The 20158-nt window shown below is 36.8% G+C and overlaps 3 protein-coding genes across 6 annotated transcripts in view; 2 read left to right on the forward strand and 1 right to left on the reverse strand.

Moving 5' to 3' along the window:
• Positions 1–550: 550 nt before the first annotated feature.
• LOC121730148 lies at positions 551–5743 on the forward strand. The gene is made up of 3 exons (XM_042119040.1): positions 551–723; positions 3388–3599; positions 5470–5743. The coding sequence occupies exons 1-3, from the start codon at positions 679–681 to the stop codon at positions 5663–5665; spliced, it is 453 nt and encodes a 150-aa protein (XP_041974974.1). The 5' UTR covers positions 551–678; the 3' UTR covers positions 5666–5743.
• A 2009-nt stretch (positions 5744–7752) lies between these two features.
• Positions 7753–16403, forward strand: LOC121730132 (myrosinase 1-like). Of its 3 annotated transcripts, none has more exons than XM_042119016.1 (10): positions 7753–7928; positions 8095–8183; positions 10895–10991; positions 11678–11849; positions 12340–12744; positions 13360–13662; positions 14323–14457; positions 14641–14747; positions 14905–15040; positions 16321–16403. In XM_042119016.1, the coding sequence occupies exons 1-10, from the start codon at positions 7879–7881 to the stop codon at positions 16324–16326; spliced, it is 1500 nt and encodes a 499-aa protein (XP_041974950.1). In that variant the 5' UTR covers positions 7753–7878; the 3' UTR covers positions 16327–16403. The 3 variants fall into 3 exon arrangements, with proteins under 3 accessions (XP_041974950.1, XP_041974949.1, XP_041974952.1); XM_042119015.1 differs by lacking the exon at positions 16321–16403 and adding an exon at positions 15615–15677 and having other exon boundaries at positions 7754–7928; XM_042119018.1 differs by lacking the exons at positions 8095–8183; positions 16321–16403 and adding an exon at positions 15615–15677 and having other exon boundaries at positions 7756–7928.
• An 8-nt stretch (positions 16404–16411) lies between these two features.
• LOC121730135 (transcriptional coactivator YAP1) overlaps positions 16412–20158 on the reverse strand; it is a 39806-nt gene continuing 36059 nt past the window's right edge. For both annotated transcript variants that reach the window (XM_042119022.1, XM_042119021.1), the window contains 2 exons: positions 19713–19976; positions 16412–19079 (listed from right to left, as the gene is read on the reverse strand). In XM_042119022.1, coding sequence (XP_041974956.1) covers positions 18984–19079; positions 19713–19976 — 360 coding nt within the window. In that variant the 3' untranslated portion in view covers positions 16412–18983. The remainder of the gene's footprint in view (positions 19080–19712; positions 19977–20158) is intronic.

The following is a 20158-nucleotide window of genomic DNA, read 5'->3' on the forward strand; positions in this document are numbered from 1 at the left end:
TAACTAAAAGCTATTTTATGATAGTTATTTTGTACGTGCTTTTAGTGGGATTATTGAAATAATTTAATATATGTAATAATTATTATTGTAAGTGTATTTAGTGTATAGTCCATACACTACGTTTGTGCTAGGCCACTGTAGCTCACAATAATTAATAACTAATAAGTAAAGGTCTACCAGAATCTGATGGCAAAAAGAGAGAAAATAAATTTACTCTAGCAATACCAGGATAATTGAAATAAAACATGTTGATCCTTGAACATGTTTATCCAATGATCAGGGTATTTTTTTGAAAATCTGCTGTCAAAAATTGCCGTCAGATTCTGGTAGAATAAACATATGATCACCCGGATACTGTTTTTTTTGCGTTTTTAGAGTGAATTTTTTTTTTCCTACTTAATTAAGTATTTTGCACAGATTTTGTGTAATCTTTAGCGAAAATGACATCCTTCAAAAAATGTGTCAACCTGCCTTGCGGTACCCGATGTACGGTATGTTTTTTTGGTTTTTCTCTATTAATTGGTAAATAACCTGAAATAAGCCACGAACTTCTCATAAAAATGTTTGTTCAATAATTTCCTAGCAACAGCATAGCCCTAATGACACAAAGGGATTTTGGTAAAAATGAATATTAAATACAATGGAATATTGAATAACTTTAAATAAACTCGAACATAAATGATGAAGCCATACAAGAGAACCGATAAGGTGTTCAGGATTCAAGTATGTTTGTTGTTGTGGGTCCTACGTACATACTCCCTACGTTGACCCATGATGGACCAATAAAGAATTACGAACGTGCAAAGGGACATATTCGTTTGAGTTTACTTATAATAATTAACAATCGATGTCGACTTAAGATAATAATATTATTTGTCTGGTCAAATGATTATCAAAAGAACCCTTCTTTTGATAGTCGGTGGAATAGTTGAAAGCAGAAACTTTATCTTAGGATATATTTTGTTTGGACTATTTGGAAAATAAACATACGAAAACCTCAGAAATAATCAAAAGGGCTCCCAACTTGGGGATTTGAAGTCGCTGAGGGTTTAAAGTTAACATTTTGTCTCTTTTGATAATTTATGAACTTTTTGTGTGTAGGTATACCTGTACATTAAATCTCTATAATATATCTTTTGATAATTTTTGAACTTTTTGTATGTATCTATAACTGTAACTTTAATTCTAACCTAACTAGTCCAAACAAAGTTTCAAATAATTTTGTACTTTCGACTTTTCCATTTTATTGACTAGGCGATATGGAGAGTTTCGTAATATTGGTTTATTCATCATGGCTCAACGTTGGGTGTCTAAAAATTATGCTTTAAATGATATTTTAATTAAGTAATTACTAGTTAGGTACTAAAGTTCTACTCCAACGCTTCAAAGTTCTAGGTACTTACTTCAAGTAATTTTTTAGCTTTTACAACTCACAAGCTTTCACACCACAAATATTAAGTATATTAATTATTATTATAATAGTCACACAAAATAACTTGCATTTATTTTAAATACAACATAAAGGTTGTATTTAAAATCAAGGGTGAACCCTGTATAATTAATAATATCATTATTTAAGTACGTGAAAAAATAATAATTATGTACTATTAAAATATATTCATATTCATAATATACCTACTTAAATAAAAGAGATTAATAAATGACGGAAGGCTAGTTTTAAAGAAAAGCGTAATTATTATCCATAATAATAATATACTTTATTGCATTCCACAAAATAATACAAGAAAACACTGAAATCTGAAAAGTAGCGATATCTTCCAGATATCGCTACTTAGCGATAAATTCTGTTATTATTACTTATTATAATTCCATTATAATAAGTAATAATAACAAAGAATTTATACAATTAATTTCTGTGCTTATAAAAATATGATACAATTTGAAATAAATTGAGGAGCGTGAGACAATTTAAATCAGGCGGATTGCTATTCAAAATATTTCATTGTTTTTTATCTCTTATTAGGCTAGGGCACTTTGCAAGTTTGTAATAACAATCCTTTACTATATTTAAATTATTTCATCAACGAGTTTATTGAGCTTTTAATAATTATTTTATCGCGTAGCGATATTAAAATATTATGCAGCATTTTTTTACCGGTTATAAATTATTATCCTCTACAGGGTGTAACAAACTAAGGGTGGGTTGTATATACCTTTAAGTATAACTGTAACTTTAACTATAACTAAAGTGTGAAATGTCAAATCTCTGGTTAAGGACGCCATATTTAACTTAAACCATAACCGCTCATACCTACTTAAATCGACATTTTTTTCGTGGAAATTTACTGTGTTGTTATAAGAAATATTTTTCCTGTCGATTTTTACGGATAATGAAATTTTATATATCTACTCTCAATCCCGTTACCTGTAGCTTGAATAAAAAAAAAGGCAACAGACATCTGTCAATTCTCCGGTCAAAGAGTTAAAGCTAGCCTTAACTATAACCATAACTTTAATCTTAACTTTAACTTTAACCACGCCTCTGGTGCAACCCACCCTAAGTGATAATACTTTAGGGTGTGTACGTGTTCCTCGTAGAGAGTTCACTGTGAAAGTAGCAGCGCTGAAAGACCAATATTTTTTTTCACTGTTGTATGGAGAAACTCGTGACGCTAAGGGCACTTGCCCATACAAAAGTGAAAAAAATTTTTGGTCTTTCAGCTGCTACTTTCACAATGAACTCTCTACAAGGAACATATACACACCCTAAAATATTATCACTTAGTTATTACTAAAACATGTTGTCGAACCTGCGACCTTCAACCACTAGACCACGAAGACGTCGTTAATATGAGATTATTAGTTCAGAAATAACATAATTGTTTCTTAAATTGATCATAAATAATGGTTTAATATGTTAATGTATGATATAATAAGGAAAAAGTCGGTCGATTACTCAAACACATCTTTATGTAGAGAATTCGAACTTATAAAAAATACTATGTTACTTCATTAATATTATTTAAGTTCATTTAGGGCCTGTTTCACCACTTCCTGATAAGGTTATCCACCTATTAACTTGACAGATCAAGTATGGAGAATCTGTCAAAAAAGTTGTGAATAGCCTATTAGGCACTTTATCAGAAAGTGGTGAAACAGGCCCTTAGTGATGATAACAATTGATATAGATTGTGATCGCTAGGTAAATATGGAAGGGGGTGCGCAGTGTTTGATTTTTATTTTTTAAGTCTCTTTGATGGGGATTGGGCAGGTCGTTATTGGTAATCGTGATCAGATGGTGACTTGCTATTGGTTATTAAATATGCGCCAGTAGACCCCACCAGTTTCACTTAGCGATCCTAATATCATGCGCGGCCAATACTTACTAATTTCCAATTGTTTTAAAATGAAAAATATTTCTCACAGCTTCAGAACGCCAGCAGCTTCGGAAAATCCATACTGCTGTTGAAGGAATTCAGCAAAGATCTCCAAGCGTTGTGGCGACATAGCTCAGCTTTTCCTACGTTCTTCAAACTCATTGGAGTATTCCTTCTCTGTCTGATCGTTCTAGTACCACTATGTTACCCAATTTTCGTGGTTATTACCACATATTTCACATGCAAAGCTTTATTTCTAAGGTAAGAGATGAAACGTCTACAAGATGATTCCAGTAAAAGAGTTATGCAACATTCAATGCTAAGATAATGGAGTGCAAAATCGTGACATTTATTTACATCGTGGGTGTCCTATCTGTCCGTTATACAGGGTGCAATTAAACCTACCGGCCAAATTTTTTTAGGGCTTAGGTATCATTAAGGCTGTCACAGACAGAGCAGGTAATGTAAAGATGTATATTATAGCACGATACATCTCGATACATCTCTATACATCTTCCTATAGAAATCGTCAGGAGACCTCACACAACAGCTATAATTTATATTTTTACATCTTCGTATCTTAAGATACAGAGCTATATGAAAATATACATTTACATTTTGATACATCTCAATACATTTCCGTGTAAAATATACATCTTTTCTCTTCATAGGATGTTAAAAAAATTCTGCGATTATATTATTATGTACCATACCATATTATGTGCCACCGAAAAAATGATTAAAATCGATAGCCTATGATCCATCACGTGGTCTACTTCTTATCTGTGCTAAATAACATAAAAATTGCTTCAGTGCTCAATTGTCAGGCTAAAAAGTATTTAAAAATAGTTTTACTTTTAATAACAGTGGTAATAGTCTATCATGAACACTTTCAATTCAAATGTATGCAGAGTTTGTTATCTTTAATTGTGTATTCCATAAAAGGAAAAACAATAATCACAGCATAAACATAAATCTAATAGCAAGTAACTCGAAGGGTCCATAGTATTACGATTTACGACATTAAAAATAAGAACAAACTGTATACCACCTCAGCAGCTGAAATGTGCGTCAAGCGGGGCGGCTACCATTGAAATGTAGGGAAAGAAGTAACATTACATTACCTGTTTATACGTGGGAGAGCCATGCTTCGGCACGAATGGGCCGGCTCGACCGGAGAAATACCACGTTCTCACAGAAAACCGGCGTGAAACAGCGATTGCGCTGTGTTTCGCCGAGTGAGTGAGTTTACCGGACGCCCAATCCCCTACCCTATTCCCTTCCCTACCCTCCCCTATTCCCTTCCCTTCCCTACCCTCCCCTATTACTCTATTCCCTCTTAAAGGCCGGCAACGCACCTGCAGCTCTTCTGATGCTGCGAGTGTCCATGGGCGACGGGAGTTGCTTTCCATCAGGTGACCCGTTTGCTCATTTGCCCTCCTTACTTTATAAAAAAAAAAAACCTGTTGTGTGTGTGATAGATTAATATAATATAAAGATATACATCCCGGGATGTAATGTACAATAATATACATTACCTGCTCTATCTGTAAGAGCCTTCAGGAGAGTCCATTTAATCGATAAAAATAGGTGTTAATTTTTTTTAAACAAACATATTTTATCCGAATTAAAATCGTTGCAGAACGGTCACTTCGCGGTGGTGGGTAGAGCGGGGATGACGCGGGGGGTGGTGCCAGCCGGCAACGCGTAGTGTCCATTAATTGTGGTGTTTTTAGGATAACATACGGAAGCTATTTCTCGACATTTTAGTACTGAGTGATTATAAAAAATACGTATATTTTTATTTTTAACAAGGACCATTAAATCGAAATTTGGCCGGAAGGATTAATGGCACCATGTATAGTGTATTCAGTATACACCATTTAAAGGCCCTTTTCCCACGCATACGGTTGCCATGCCGTACATGTGAAAAGGGCCTAATATATAGTTTTTATCACAAAAAAATTGCTGTTACGTACACGATTTTGATAAATACGTTTTACTTACAGATAGGATGGTCAGCTTTAGATCATCTGTCGATTGAGTTGATACGACTCGACTAAATTATATAGGTTCCCCAGCTGCCTATATGAATCAGTTTCACTGATATTATATACCTAATTTTTTTCAGCTTCTGGCTAGATCAACATTGGCGATTGTTTCCCAAACATGTTTTCAATGACGCTATTTCCTTGTTTCACCCATCATGTAAACCTCAGGATGTGTGGAAGGTTCGAGAGGCTCTGAGCCGTGGTCTACTCGTCGTCTACTCCTTGGCTACCTCAGTAGACTATCTATTCGTAATACAAAGTGTATTAGACGGATAGATCATAGAATATTAAATACTTGACGGACAGAGTCATAAATACCTATTATGAAAATTAGATTAAAATTTTCCATTTCCATCCCGGTTTAAAATTGTTTCATTTCAAATTTTTAATAGTCGCAATACATAATTATTATTATTCAAATTGTATAAAGTGTAGATACGCATGTAAAATTGTAATATTATGAACTCTTTGTAAGATACTGTTACGTGCTAGGATTCGAAATATTTGGAGAGAAAGACCTGCTGTCTCTCTTGAAGACTTTATTCACTAGCACAAAGTTCAACACTAAGCACTAGATCCAATTCATTGAGCACTTTCACTATCCTAGGTCGTAGTCAAGTCATAGATTCCACTAGAATCACTTTTTGGTCACTTGTTTCTCACTTCGAAGTCGCCTTGATGATATCTCGTATCGAACTGAATTACCGATCTGTCTGCCTGCGACTATTTATATGGGCCAGATCGAATATTCCGGAACATTCCTTTGCAAACCCGATTTTCGTAAACAAGTGTGGAACATTTCTAGAAAATACTCGTAGGTAAACAATAATCATACACCTAACGCCATCTAGTATAGTTGAGTAGGGGATTTATGTTGTCTGTGCTCCCGTTAAGTTTCGCTGGTTTAACGCTAGATGGCACTACATGTCCGTCTCCGTAACAATACGATTACAAAGGCATTTGATGGAATATAAAGCCAGCCAATGTTCAAGTTATCCGCCACCTATACAGGTTGTAACAAAACTAAGTGATAAAACTTTATGATGTGCATGGAATGTATTTAAAGTACATATTTAATTGAATAAGAATTAATGCCGTATTGGTTTAAATCGCTTCGAAATTAGCGTTATTTGTAGTGGAAAGAGCCTTATTTTTAGAAGAATGTAAATGACAAAAAATGTTATTGTGGGATATCTATAAGAGATAGACATATACCATCGCGGAGTTTTCTGTAGACCTTTTAATTGTGTACAATACTACATTATTTTGACAAATCTCGTAGGGTTCAGCCTGCGTTTGCAATGTAAGCGGAAAAAAATGAAATAAATAATTTCATTTTTTTCCGACATCAGATTAGAAACTTCAAAAATAACAGTATTTCTCCACTACTTAATGATTTTTATTATACTTATAAACCTTGCTCTTTAATCACTCTATGTATTAAGAAAACCGCATCAAAATCCGTTGCATAGTTTTAAAGATCAAAGGAAAGGGACATGAGGACAGAAAAACCGAATACTTATAAACCTTGCTCTTTAATCACTCTATGTATTAAGAAAACCGCATAAAAATCCGTTGCATAGTTTTAAAGATCAAAAGGAACAAAGGGACATGAGGACAGAAAAACCGACTCTGTTTTATACTATGCAGTGAAGCTCAAAACTTTTTGGGTGAACAGAAATTTGCCACAAATGATGAAGTCATAGAAAAGTATTTTGCAGCCTTGAAAGAAACCATTATTCATTTTATGGAAGGCATTACAGCTTTAGAACGAAGTCGATGCAGTAGTCTAAGCGATAAGTTGAGAATGGCGAAATATATTATTTTTTTATATATATAATCTTTTTTTAAAATTTCTTAAATATTAATAGTTTCGGAGTTTTTAACAAAAAACATAATACCTTTTTTTTGCAACCTAATTTGCTTATAACTTTTGCAATTTTTTGTGTGCTAATACACGCTTCCGATACATTTTTCTAGACGTCTTCCTGAATCTAATGAGCTATCGCACGTATTTTTATGACCCTTATCTCTATATTTCGCCATTCTCAACTTATCGCTTAGACTACAGTAACTGCATAGAGATTCACAGAGACTACATCGACAAACTTAAAATTATTATTATTTTTACCCTGGAAGTCAGTTTTATTTTTTGTTCAAAATAATAATCACTAAAAGACTTAGCGCACTGTCGCCAAAATATTACAAAGAAAAGTGATCAGTTATCGTTTTACTGGCGTACCCAAAATCACCATGTCAAACTGAAAAATTTCAAAATCGCCAATTGATAAGCTCACTTACAATCAGGTAACTTACCGCTCGTTTGATATACCTCTCGTGTGAACAATAAGATAATGTTGTTTATAGATAAAACCTAATCCGAATCCCTTCAAGTGCTTACAGTTGATAGTTAAGAGGCTGCGTTTAAAAAGACAGACTCTACTTTTTTGCCAGTAGTAAAACGACATTTGTCGTTTCCGCTCGTGAACATGGCGTCTTCTATAACAATACTTGCTGCCATCCTAGTCCTGAGTCATACGTAAGTTATTCTAATTTTAAAAATCATAAATAATAAAACCTATGCCCATTCTAATAAAATTGAATTCATTGCATAACCTGAAACCAGTAACAGCCAGGTAACCAGTTATAAAAGCGTCTTCCACTCTTTACCGTTATGTCGTTTATTAATATTCTTTTCGCTTTAGATGCCAGGCGTACACAAAATTCCCTGATGGGTTTACTTTCGGTGTGGCAACGGCTGCGCATCAGATAGAAGGTGCTTGGGACGTCAACGGTATGAATATTTTGTTATAAATTAGGACCATAAAGTTAATATACCTAGCGGAATAGAGCAACAATCTCGAGCTGTCAAACGTAACCAAAATTGGTTTTCATCTGTGTGAAAAATATGTGTACGTATACAAGTACACAAGCATGATTGAACATGAATTCTATGAGATTAAATTGTCAACGTGCGGCACGTGCCGACTGGACGTCAAAAAAAGAGTGCTGCTGTCATGTATCACACGTCTCTTTTTACCACGCGGTGTTACTGATAGTGACATCTCTCTTGCTCAGGCCTTTGTTTCTCTATTCCGCTAGGTATATTAACTTTATGATTAGGACATCAATGGTATGGCTGTTTTGTTATTGTTGTAGGCACTACGTGATGTGCATATTAATGAAATTAGGCAGCCTTGATATTTATGTGTTCCTTTGACAAAATCTAGAATGTGTTCATATCAATAAAAAATATTCATTTTTAAAAGATTTATACCAGACATTTGCAAAAGGCAAAAAATCACCTTTGCCGGTTGGTTACTTTTTTTTTTTTTATGAAATAAGGGGGCAAACGAGCAAACGGGTCACCTGATGGAAAGCAACTTCCGTCGCCCATGGACACTCGCAGCATCAGAAGAGCTGCAAGTGCGTTGCCGGCCTTTAAAGAGGGAATAGGGTAATAGGGGAGGGTAGGGAAGGGAAGGGAATAGGGGAGGGTAGGGAAGGGAATAGGGTAGGGGATTGGGCCTCCGGTAAACTCACTCACTCGGCGAAACACAGCGCAAACGCTGTTTCACGCCGGTTTTCTGTGAGAACGTGGTATTTCTCCGGTCGAGCCGGCCCATTTGTGCCGAAGCATGGCTCTCCCACGTATAATTTGGGCTCTCCCACGTAAAATTACTTTCACTTGTTAGAAACTTTCTATTCAACTTTATTGACACTACTATTAAAAATCTTCATTGCTCTATCTATAGGTACCATTGATATTGCAAGGTTGTAAAGAATAGAATATTAAATTAATATTAAAAGAATAGAATGAATAAGTAAACTTCCTTCCTTCATTAGTTTACATTTCGCTTTGAAATGAAATGAAAATATTTATTTCTAAATAGGTTAACAAAGTTAACACTTTTAGAACGTCTACATGACGCCTACTACAAATCACATCTTTAATAAGACTAAGATACTCTTAAACAAAAACTCCTTCATCTTCAGTATTTAAGAATTTGGTCACTAACTAGGGTAAGGTTGATATAGATAACCTCACTAAATTAATCCCAGAACATAATACTGTAAGAAGTTGTGGTCATAATGATTTTTACTTTACTAAATCTTATTTCATTCATACTATACTTAATTCATTAATGCTTGGCTCAACTATTGACCAACTTTACGGCGTCTACATGTAGCGTACTTTTTTTCCTAACTAACTGTCCCGGCAAACGTTGTTTTGCCATAAAATGATTTTCCCTGTTTTCCTGCTTTTCTCTTGAAGTTTTTTCTGATTTTTTTTCTATAGACCTCACTGATCCCGAGACCTTTCCAACGAATGCAAAACCGCGGAATCGGGTCGTGCGCTCTGGAGTTATAGCGTCAGGAAGGAAAACCTGACTTACTTTTAACCCCCGACAAAAAGAGGGGTGTTATATAATAATTATATATTAGATAATTCTGGATGTTTTATTATATGCGTCCATTCATTTTCTAAAATTCACCGAGCAAAGATTGGTCATACAGAACTTGTTGCTGACAGAGAAAAATCTTATCTGGGTCATTACGTAAATGATCTTATCAAACATTTAGCAATCATTCGTATATCTTATCGCATCTCCCGTGGACTTTTATCCCAACGTTTCGGCAGATTACCTCTTGTCACCTTTGTTGACAGGTTGAAGTAAAGTCGACACCTGTCGACACTCAAAAGTTACAGGTACATAAACAACAAAACAACAATAAGGTCATCTCTATCGATTTGCACACGGCTACGCTAGATAATCAAAATATATCCTTAACTTTGTAATTATTCATACATTTTTGTATTTACTTGTTTAATTAGCTACTGTTTATAATTTAAACGCAATTAAGCCTAATAATGCAACTAATAATGGTAGAGGCCTCTAATAATAATCATGCAAAATAAACTCTACATACAATAATTGATATAACGACCATTCACCAATCACCATAGAAGGCCACCAGTGCTGAAAATAGATTTTTTGCACCCTGTGCGAACTTCATAACTGCGCCCCTGTTTTTTTATATTACCGCTAGTTTTTGAAAAATTTTGTATGGTCAGTGAATGTATATTTATAACGTATTTTACACTACTAACAACATCATCTCAGTTACTTTCAAAGGAATTTGAACGAAAAGTTCCTTTATACTTCGCCGAATACATTTTTTTTAGTTGATCGACTATTACTCAATAACTTATGTAGTACGGACGGACGGACGGACGGACGGACGGACGGACCGACGGACCGACGGACCGACGGACAGACGGACAGACGGACAGACGGACAGACGGACAGACGGACAGACAGACGGACAGACCGAAACTATAAGGGTTCCTTGTTCTACGGAACTACGGAACCCTACATTTCCGTATAAGTAACCTTTTAAAACTAAATTACGTTAAACATTAAGTCCACCTTTAAACATTTTATGAGCATAGTTTTTTAAATAAATAAATTCCAAAACTAATCCAACCAAACCCTATTCCAGGTAAATCCGAAAACGTGTGGGACCACCTCACCCACACTAAACCATGGATGGTAGCGGACTTCACGAATGGGGACATTGCGTGCGACTCCTACAACAGGTACTAGGCACCTCAGTGGTCCAGTGGTTTTGAGCGTGGCTCTCGACTCGGAGGTTGTAGGTTCGATTCCCATGATGCGGAAACATGTTATTTCCAAGTTTGGCTTGGATTCTGCAGGCTGATCGCCTGATTGTCTAACAAATAAGATGATCCATGCGTCGGATGGGCATGTAAAAGTTGGTCCTGCGCCAGATCTCTCGCCAGTCTACCGTCCCACTGGGTTACGACAATAGACAGGAATAGAGACTGCTCTTATGTACAGCACACACACCTAGGCACTATAAAATTACTCCTGTGTAACTGGCCTAGCTTCAATGAAACGGGCCACCGTCACCCAAACCGGTGTGGGAGTTATTGGAACGAAGTACGGAAGGGAGGGCTAGACGGAAAAAATTAAGACCAAAAAGTTGTAACGACACTTTTTGCCACAGACATAGATCAAGATAGATACCGCGCACGTGTATACTGTATATACTTCGCGGGACATGCGGTATCTTTCTTGATCTATGTCTGTGCTTTTTGCTATAGTTGTAAGCCGTGCGGTAGCGCATGTTTCTCTCTCTGTCTCTCTCTATCTCTCTCTTTTTTTTTTTGTTGAGTGTATATAAGTTTTCTGTACGTAAGAAATAAATTAGTTCCATCCAGGTGTCCCTTGACACCTCTCAAGTGTTTTATGTTACTATTAGGTACCAGGAGGACGTGGACGAGCTGGACTACCTGGGCGTGGACTTCTACCGGTTCTCCCTGTCTTGGTCCCGCATCCTGCCCACCGGCCGCATCGACCAAATCAACCCGGATGGCATCAGATACTACAATGATTTGCTGGACGCTTTGGCGGCGAAGAATATTGAGCCGTTGGTAAGTGACGAGTACGACGTACGACCTTTCTAATAGGGATGAAGACAAGGTCAAAGATTAGCTGAATTTTTAAAGACATAGCGATTAGTTTATTATAATATTTAACTTAACTTATATATTTTTTCTGTTATGAGCCTTCAAAGTTGGACAGTGAAGTCGATTTTTTTTAAATCCTTAATTTTTGTATAATACCATTCGAAAAATGCAATTTACTTATAACAATTTTTCTTATGAGACCACTTTCATAAATTGCATCGCTGATACATTGATAAGGATAGTAGGATGCACATTCCCATGATTTCACCCGTATAACCACGAAATACGAATGGTTGTTTTATTATAGGGCCATGAGTTGGTGGAGGGATTCGCTATTCCTGATATCTGTAGCTGTAATCGATTTTTTAACCCAGCAACAGTCAGGCTTTAGACAACATGACCCTGCGCTGGCACTAAAATATTAAAAACATCTCATTGGTAATTTTTAATACAGGTAACTCTTTTCCACTGGGACCTCCCGCAATCTCTCCAAGACCTGGGCGGCTGGGCCAACCCCAAAATGGTCGACTACTTCCGCGGCTACGCCGACGTGTGCTTCCGGGAGTTTGGGGACAAGATCAAGTCTTGGATCACCTTCAACGAACCCTACGAGATCTGCGAGGACGCATACGGTGATGAGAAGAAAGCCCCAGCGATTGACAGTCATGGTGTTGGCAACTATCTGTGCAGCGACACCCTGTTGAAGGCCCATGCTGAGGCCTACCACCTTTACGACGAGACGTACAGACCGACACAGAATGGAAAGATTATGATCTCAATCAACTCTATCTGGTACGAGCCGAAAGATCCTGAGAACGCCCAACAAGTCACTCTGGCTGAAACCGCCAACCAGTTCAAAGTAAGTAAACTAAAGCTACTGTGTATAAATTAGCAATTAGTACCAAAATACTATATAGCCTAAAATATTAGGTACACGTTCATAGCCAGCAGTAAGTAATTTTTTTAATAGTTTCTGTACTATCTACTACAACTTACAAGTCTACAAAACAAAGAAGCAAATCCGAATAAAGTAGGTATGTACCACAGACATAGATCAAGATAGATACCACATGTGTATATACTTCGTGTGCCATATCGCGTTCCCAAACGACGAGCAATGCTCGTCTTTCAAAAGTCTTTTCTTTAGTCTGCTATCGGAATCAGACGTCTGATTTTTTTTGATAGGAATTAAAAATGCCTAAATGCCTAAAAGTGCCGTATTGAGCTGTAGAAATTCAAATAGAAACGTTGGCCTTGATAATGGGCACGTTTCTTATCATCGGTACGTCACAGTAGGTAGTAAATAAATAAGTAATTATATTTAAATTTTCTTTCCTGATCCGCCGTGTCAAATTTTACCTACAAAAAAAAAAGTGGCACGCTCGTTTTTATAGAAATGGAGCGACATGCGTTATCTATCTTGATCTATGTCTGTGGTATGTACATACTATAAAATAGCATAATCTCATTTCAGTTTGGCTGGTTTGCCCACCCCATATTCACCGACAAAGGAGGGTACCCTGAAGTGATGGTCGCGAACGTGGCAGCCCAGAGTGAAGGCGAAGGCCTAGCCAGGTCCCGTCTGGAGCAGTTCGACGACTATTGGATCGAGAGAATCAAGGGGACATCCGACTTTCTGGGCATCAACCATTACACCACCTTCCTAGTGACCGGCCCAGGAGTAGACCCGACTGCCAAGTCTCCCTCGTGGTTGAAGGATATCGGTGCAGTCACAACCATGGAAGTCGGTGGGGACTCAGCTTCAGAGTGGCTTAGGGTATGTATGATATTGAATGTGCCGTAACTTCTTGGTGGAAATTCATGTTTCACAGTATTAATATAAGTACACTTTTCATGCACTTTTTCCACTTTGCACTACAGTAGTGCAAGTGTAGACCTGCACTATACCTGATGATGATTTTATCGAAACCGGTCGTGTCACGTATGAAACATAATTGTTAATTAATAAAAGTGGGAAAAGTGCATGGAAAGTGTATAATAATAATGTGGCTTAGGGTATGTTTTGAACTTTCAAACGCAACTGAAATTAAGCAACTTTTAATTGCATGGGCACACTAAAAAGTTTCATGATTTAGGGAACATTCAGGAAGTTCTGTCAAGTTGTCAATCAAGAAAAAGTTTCGTATTGGAGTTACCTATTCGCAGCACTTTCGTTGCACACGCTTCCTATCACTCAGATTGCTCCAGAATTATACTCAGTTTCAGACACTTAAAGGTACCATCGAGGATATTGATTCCTAGGCCGTTGACAGACCAATTTCATTTGGTCGGATCATGTTAATTAATTATTGTGGTCTGTCGGCTTGGTTTGACATAACGCGAAAACTACGTAGGTCCCCCATCTGCATAGGAATCAACTTCCCTGATAGTACATAAAATAAATTATAAGGTTATTTACAAAATACCTAACTTTCAGGTGGTACCGTCCGGTTTCGCTAATTTGTTGAGATGGTGCAAGAAATCTTACAACGATCCCCTGATTTATATTACTGAAAACGGATTCTCTGATCGAGGTACACTGGAAGATTACGGAAGAATTTCTTACTATAATGTAAGTAGACTAAAGATTCATTTCAAAACCTTGAAAGAAATCTTTCTTATCTTATCGTGACATCAATTTTTCAAATCGCTTCTACTAACGCCGTCTGTTGGATGTTACGAGATACAAATGGTTTTTAGCTTAGATTCTTAGGAAGTTTCGCATAATTATTAACCAAAAAACACAATTTTTCAGGACTACTTGTCTGCGATACTGGATGTGATTAACGATGACGACGTGAAGGTGCTGGGCTACACGGCTTGGACTTTGATGGACAATTTCGAATGGCGTGCTGGATTTTCGTAAGTTGTTACATAAGTAAATCCAAAAATATATATTTACAAGCATTATTGCTATTGGACGATAGTTTAGTTAGACGGGCGACGGCTTAATTAATATGAACATGGTATTCCGTATGAGTAGTTACTTAGGTTTAATTTTTCACTTTTTTTTTTTCAGGGAACGCTTCGGCTTTTACTACGTGAACATAACTGATCCGGCCAGGCCGAGGACACCTAAACTATCAGCGGAGTACTACAAGCAGCTGATAGCTAACCGAGAGCTACCTCAAGATGACAAATTCAAGGCTCCCTCTGTAAGTAACAAGTAGATTAAAATTTGGAGCAACTTCATGTGCTGAAAGCTTCGATCACTAATATGCTGAAAGTAAGTTTTGTCACTGCTTACTTTAAGAGAGTTGAAGCCAATACGTCATATAGAAACTCGCATTCAGCCATTAGTATTATGGTAGTTTCCCTTAATGGTGCGCTTAAACGGGCAACTGAAATTGCTCAACTCCACTCAATTCTCGTCAACTATGACGTCACGACTATATCAAGCAATTTGCGGTAACAAGCAGCAGTATTGCGCAAATTGCTTCATGTAGTTGTGACGTCAAAGTTGACGAGAATTGACGGGAGTTGAGCAATTTTAGTTGCCCGTAATTAAGATGCTCTTACATGAGCAATAATTGCTCGGCGATACAGCTGCCCCCCCCCCCCCTGCCCCCCCCCCCCCCCCCCCCCCCCCCTCGGTGCGCCCATGATAGTACTTATAACTTAGGTATTATGCATATAAGTTATAATTTATAAACTATAACACTTATGTAGTATATTTTTAATTATAACGCATGAAATCATACTAACATAAGGCTTTTGATTTTTTAACAGGCAAGGAGGCAGTAGAATGCATGTAAGCTTAAGTAAAATATACGTAGAACTAATAAATAAGTACATTAAAATTCAGTCTTTTTTCTTACTTCAAAACTCCACACACTTTATTTTCTAAGCTCTTTATTTAGATTTCGTCAATGATGTTTCATTTCCCAATATACATTTTTTATTTAACACAGGCCATCGAAAAACTAAGTATCATTTCAACACACTAGAGCAGGGGTTCCCAAACTGTGCGCCGCGGCTCCCTGGTGCGCCGTGGAAAGGCAAGAGGGGCGCCTTCATCCTCCATCATTATCCAAAACAACAAATATAAAAAAATATAATTATAATAATATTAATTAGGTGAAGCAGGTGGATGATTAAATACTTGTTCATTATTATTTACCTGCATAACATAACTATAGGTAATCATTAAAGGTATTGGTAAAAAAATGGTAAATCATTTAAGTATGTATATTTTTTTAAATAGCTTGGTAGAGTAGGGCGCCGTGACAAAATATTGGAACGTGCAACTGCGCCGCAGGCTGAAAAAGATTAGGAACCCCTGCACTAGAGCTTTGAACTTATGATTATAATTAGTTTATACTTTATTGTAGCTAGTTGATAGCTAGGAGGTATAGAATATGTTTCGGATTTGTTTGTGCATGACATAGTAAACATTACTTATTGCTTGATAAAAAATATAGACATTGTGTTACAGATATAACAGAAAACGGAATTATAAAATACATATATGCTACAAAAATGTAGTATTGGAAATTATGGATCTGAAGGTAAATTAAATAAGACAATAATATTAAAACATTTTTTATTTTGTCCATATAAGAATACCAAATTATTTACAATGAAATTATCACTATTTGTATTAGCATAGGATACATATTTATAATTTCATTGTCATAACATTGATACAACTTACATTGCATACACTACAGAGAAAACTTGCTGTCTCGTCAGACTGAAAAGATATGTTTGTAAAATAGTCTACTTATGAAATAAAACATGATAAGTATTTGCACTTGAATATATTGTTCCGTTTATTATTCATGTGAAATGTAACCACTGGTGGCGCTGAAGAGCAATGGGTTATGGAATGTGACGCAGTATAGTGTAGTATCAACAACTTAGTAGATTTTATTCATCGAGCATATTGTACCGTTATAGGGCCGCCGTGTAAGCCATATTTGTATAAGGCACATACATAAGTAAACCACTGAAAATCTGATAAATAACAAATCACGCTCGTGCTAAGTCAGCACCGCACCAATGAGTGCGCGGCCGCAACAGTATCGACCAATCAGAGCGCAGTTAGCGGTGCAGCGTTTACATTACCGTTCAAATGAGTACACTATGCTCGATGACTTTAATAATAATTAACACTTGGAAGACTTTTTATAACATTGTAAATGATATTGAGTAAATTTAAGGTCTACTAAGTAGTGATACTGCCACAGTACAGTGCGTGTTTCGTTATTCTTATATATAATACAAAAGAACTCAGCCACAGAAAACAAAGATACCACAGTACCATTCTAAAACTAGAGGCATAGAAACGTCCAGAATAACCAACAGAACAATACGTAAAGCGTAGTCACTAAAATATAAAATTATATGACATACAAGCACGAGGGTCCGACAGAATACAAAATTATAAAATAGAATATAGCATATAACCCAGCACCGTTACACCTAATTAAAAATAGTTATACAGATACTGCTATTTATAACACGAAGATTATATTTAAGTCTTAGTATAAAGTATATTCACTAATATGGCAAAGTTTTCAATGTAGCATGTTAATTTTAACGCCTAAAATTTATCAAACCACAATCTGAATTTTTTAAAATTCTAAAGACTAGGTGGGCTAAATCGAATTTTGATAGATTAACCGTGTTAAATACAAAGCATTAATTGTTTCTTACTGCCGCGAATACTTACATAGCTTTACGTAACCTACTATGGAGAACTACCGTGATTATACTGGTAGCGGCCATACTTCACCATGGCGCGCACGGGAGACTAAATTGTCTCTTATTGACCACCATCATTCAGACAGAAAATAGTTCTGATGAGAGATCTTTGGAGAAATAGACTCTATTTTCCGTTCACTTGAGTCGATATCAGAAAACGAATAGTGGCAGTTTTTGTCGCCCGTGCGCGCGTGGCTTTATCTGTGCGGAAATACCCGCGAGTACTTCCCGTAATCTTATTCCAAATTATCTCTACAGGGAAAATATTTTACAAGAGCATTGAGATAGAAATACTTCGAAATACTATTCGCCAGTAAATACAGGCACATATTGCACTCTGAGCACACAACACATTAACGTACAAGCACACTGCAAATTTTACTAAACTTGTAAGGCTGCATTCACTTAATCCGTAACCTAATGTTATTACTGTCTAGCGGCACCGCGCGACCGACCTCATATTATATACTGTCCGGCTATACATACTGTATAACCGAAAGTATATCTAGTAGCTGCTATCATTAACTATACCTAACCTACCGATAATCTCGAAAAAATTCACAAGGACGGTGTAAGTAGACAAAGACATTAACTACAACATGTATATAAGTATTTTTATTCTATTAAAACGTTAATAGCAACACCAATAGAATGGTCGTAAAAAGTAGAAATATTTTAATATTATCTTAATTTAAAAAACACAATAAATAATTTTAACGCACAATAAGGCACTGTTACATAAAGATGTTATCACAATTTTTATCATAAGAGGTTTATTGTCGAAGTATTGTCGCATAGGGTTTCCTGTTAGTCTCCGTGCAGAGAGTAGAGGGAACCTACTTCACACGTGTCTTGCAAGATGCTGCTTTCAGCTAGGAAAGGAGATTTGCAAACGCAGATGCCTCTCATCGAATCAGACTCCGATCGACCGTCGATCTCTGCGCACCCCGCTTATATCGTTGCAAACACCCGGTAGCCGGAAACTTACATACGTTTTGGTATCTCCAATGCCCGACTTGTGTGGATACTCAGTAAACCCATCTTAACTTATTTGTGTAAATGCAGAGACAAGAATTTGTAGTTTACTTTTGTTATAAAACGACTATATAAAATCATTTTCTGTATAAAAATAAGTCTATACGACTCGTCGCATGTAAAAAGTAGTTTTTTGTCCGTTCAACAAACCGTCGTCGCTAAACCTTTTGGGCAAATATAGATCTAACAAATCACACATACAAAACACGAGCGACTACACACATTTTCTATAACGTTCACTTTTTCACCGACACTCGGACAACCGTAAGTACTATGTATATTCCAAGTTCATTGTTTGACTGCGCGCACGCAAGCACGCACGCACGCACGTACGTGTGCACGCAACGCGTACGCTCCTTAAAGCCAGGTGAGTACGTTGTCAGGTTTGTTCGGCGTCGAGTTTATTAGCGACTGCACGTCATCCAATAAGATGTCGTTTGTGAATTCGCCTAGCTGAAACATAAATAAAATAAATCAGTATCCACAGCACAGTAGCAAATGCATAGGCAATTCGATAACCGGAAAAGGTAAAGAGCAGATCATTAGAACAGATATAACAGGAACCAAAATTTTAGTAATTATATTATTATGGATTTTATTTAATGTTTTCCGTTTCACAATCTATTTTAAAATACATGAACATAAAAACTTATATCATGTCGTTTGGATTATGTTTTGTGATCAATCCTGCCTGGGAGTATGTAATTTAATACCTAGTTTAATAAAAGGTACTATTTCAACTAAGTTATCGTTGGGGTAAATTAAACCAGGAAAACAATTTTATGGCTAGTCTAGATTACAATATTAACTGCTGTGTCCAGATTTAGAATATGTTAAGTCATAAAAATGTTGCTACGCAGTTACAAGAATAATTTTAATTTTTAGGCAACACTACTGCGCAGTATTGTGTCCATGGGCGCCAGCAATCGCTTTAAACTTTGAAGGCGTCTGCTATTTCACAATTCGACTCAGATTCCACATCACTACTTGTTAGCCAATAGGCGCTCGTTGCGCTAAGCGTTGACTAATAAACACGGTGTACATTTCTAAATTTAAATCGAATGGAAGTTTTTAGTAAAAACGTACCAAGTCATCGGTATCTCCGAGCGCGATATCCGCCGCGCCGGCCTCGCTGGTGCAGTCCATCCTATCGTCTATCCCGCTCAGGAAGTCTTCGGGGGCGTGAGACATTGGATAGCTAGCGGGTAACATGCCCAGCCCGCTGTCCGCTGACTCCTGTCTCTGGTGCTCGCTGAGGCCCGACAGGAACGGGTCTATGGGCAGCTCGGTGCTGGCACTGTTCGATAGCGACGACACGATCGTGGATGACTGACGCGCCATTATCTCTTGCTGGAATTGAAAACACTTTGTTTACGAATGAAATACACACAATATAATGGAATTGAAAACACATTGATTACGAATGAAAAACGATTTCATAAGCAAATCTGTTGGTCCATGAAATGGTCGCATAGAAAAATGACGCGAAACAAATAACGAAAACGCACTTGGTTGCTAATCAATACCGTTAG

This window comes from Aricia agestis, chromosome 9, assembly GCF_905147365.1.
Source record: "Aricia agestis chromosome 9, ilAriAges1.1, whole genome shotgun sequence".
Taxonomy (NCBI): Eukaryota; Metazoa; Arthropoda; class Insecta; order Lepidoptera; family Lycaenidae; genus Aricia; species Aricia agestis.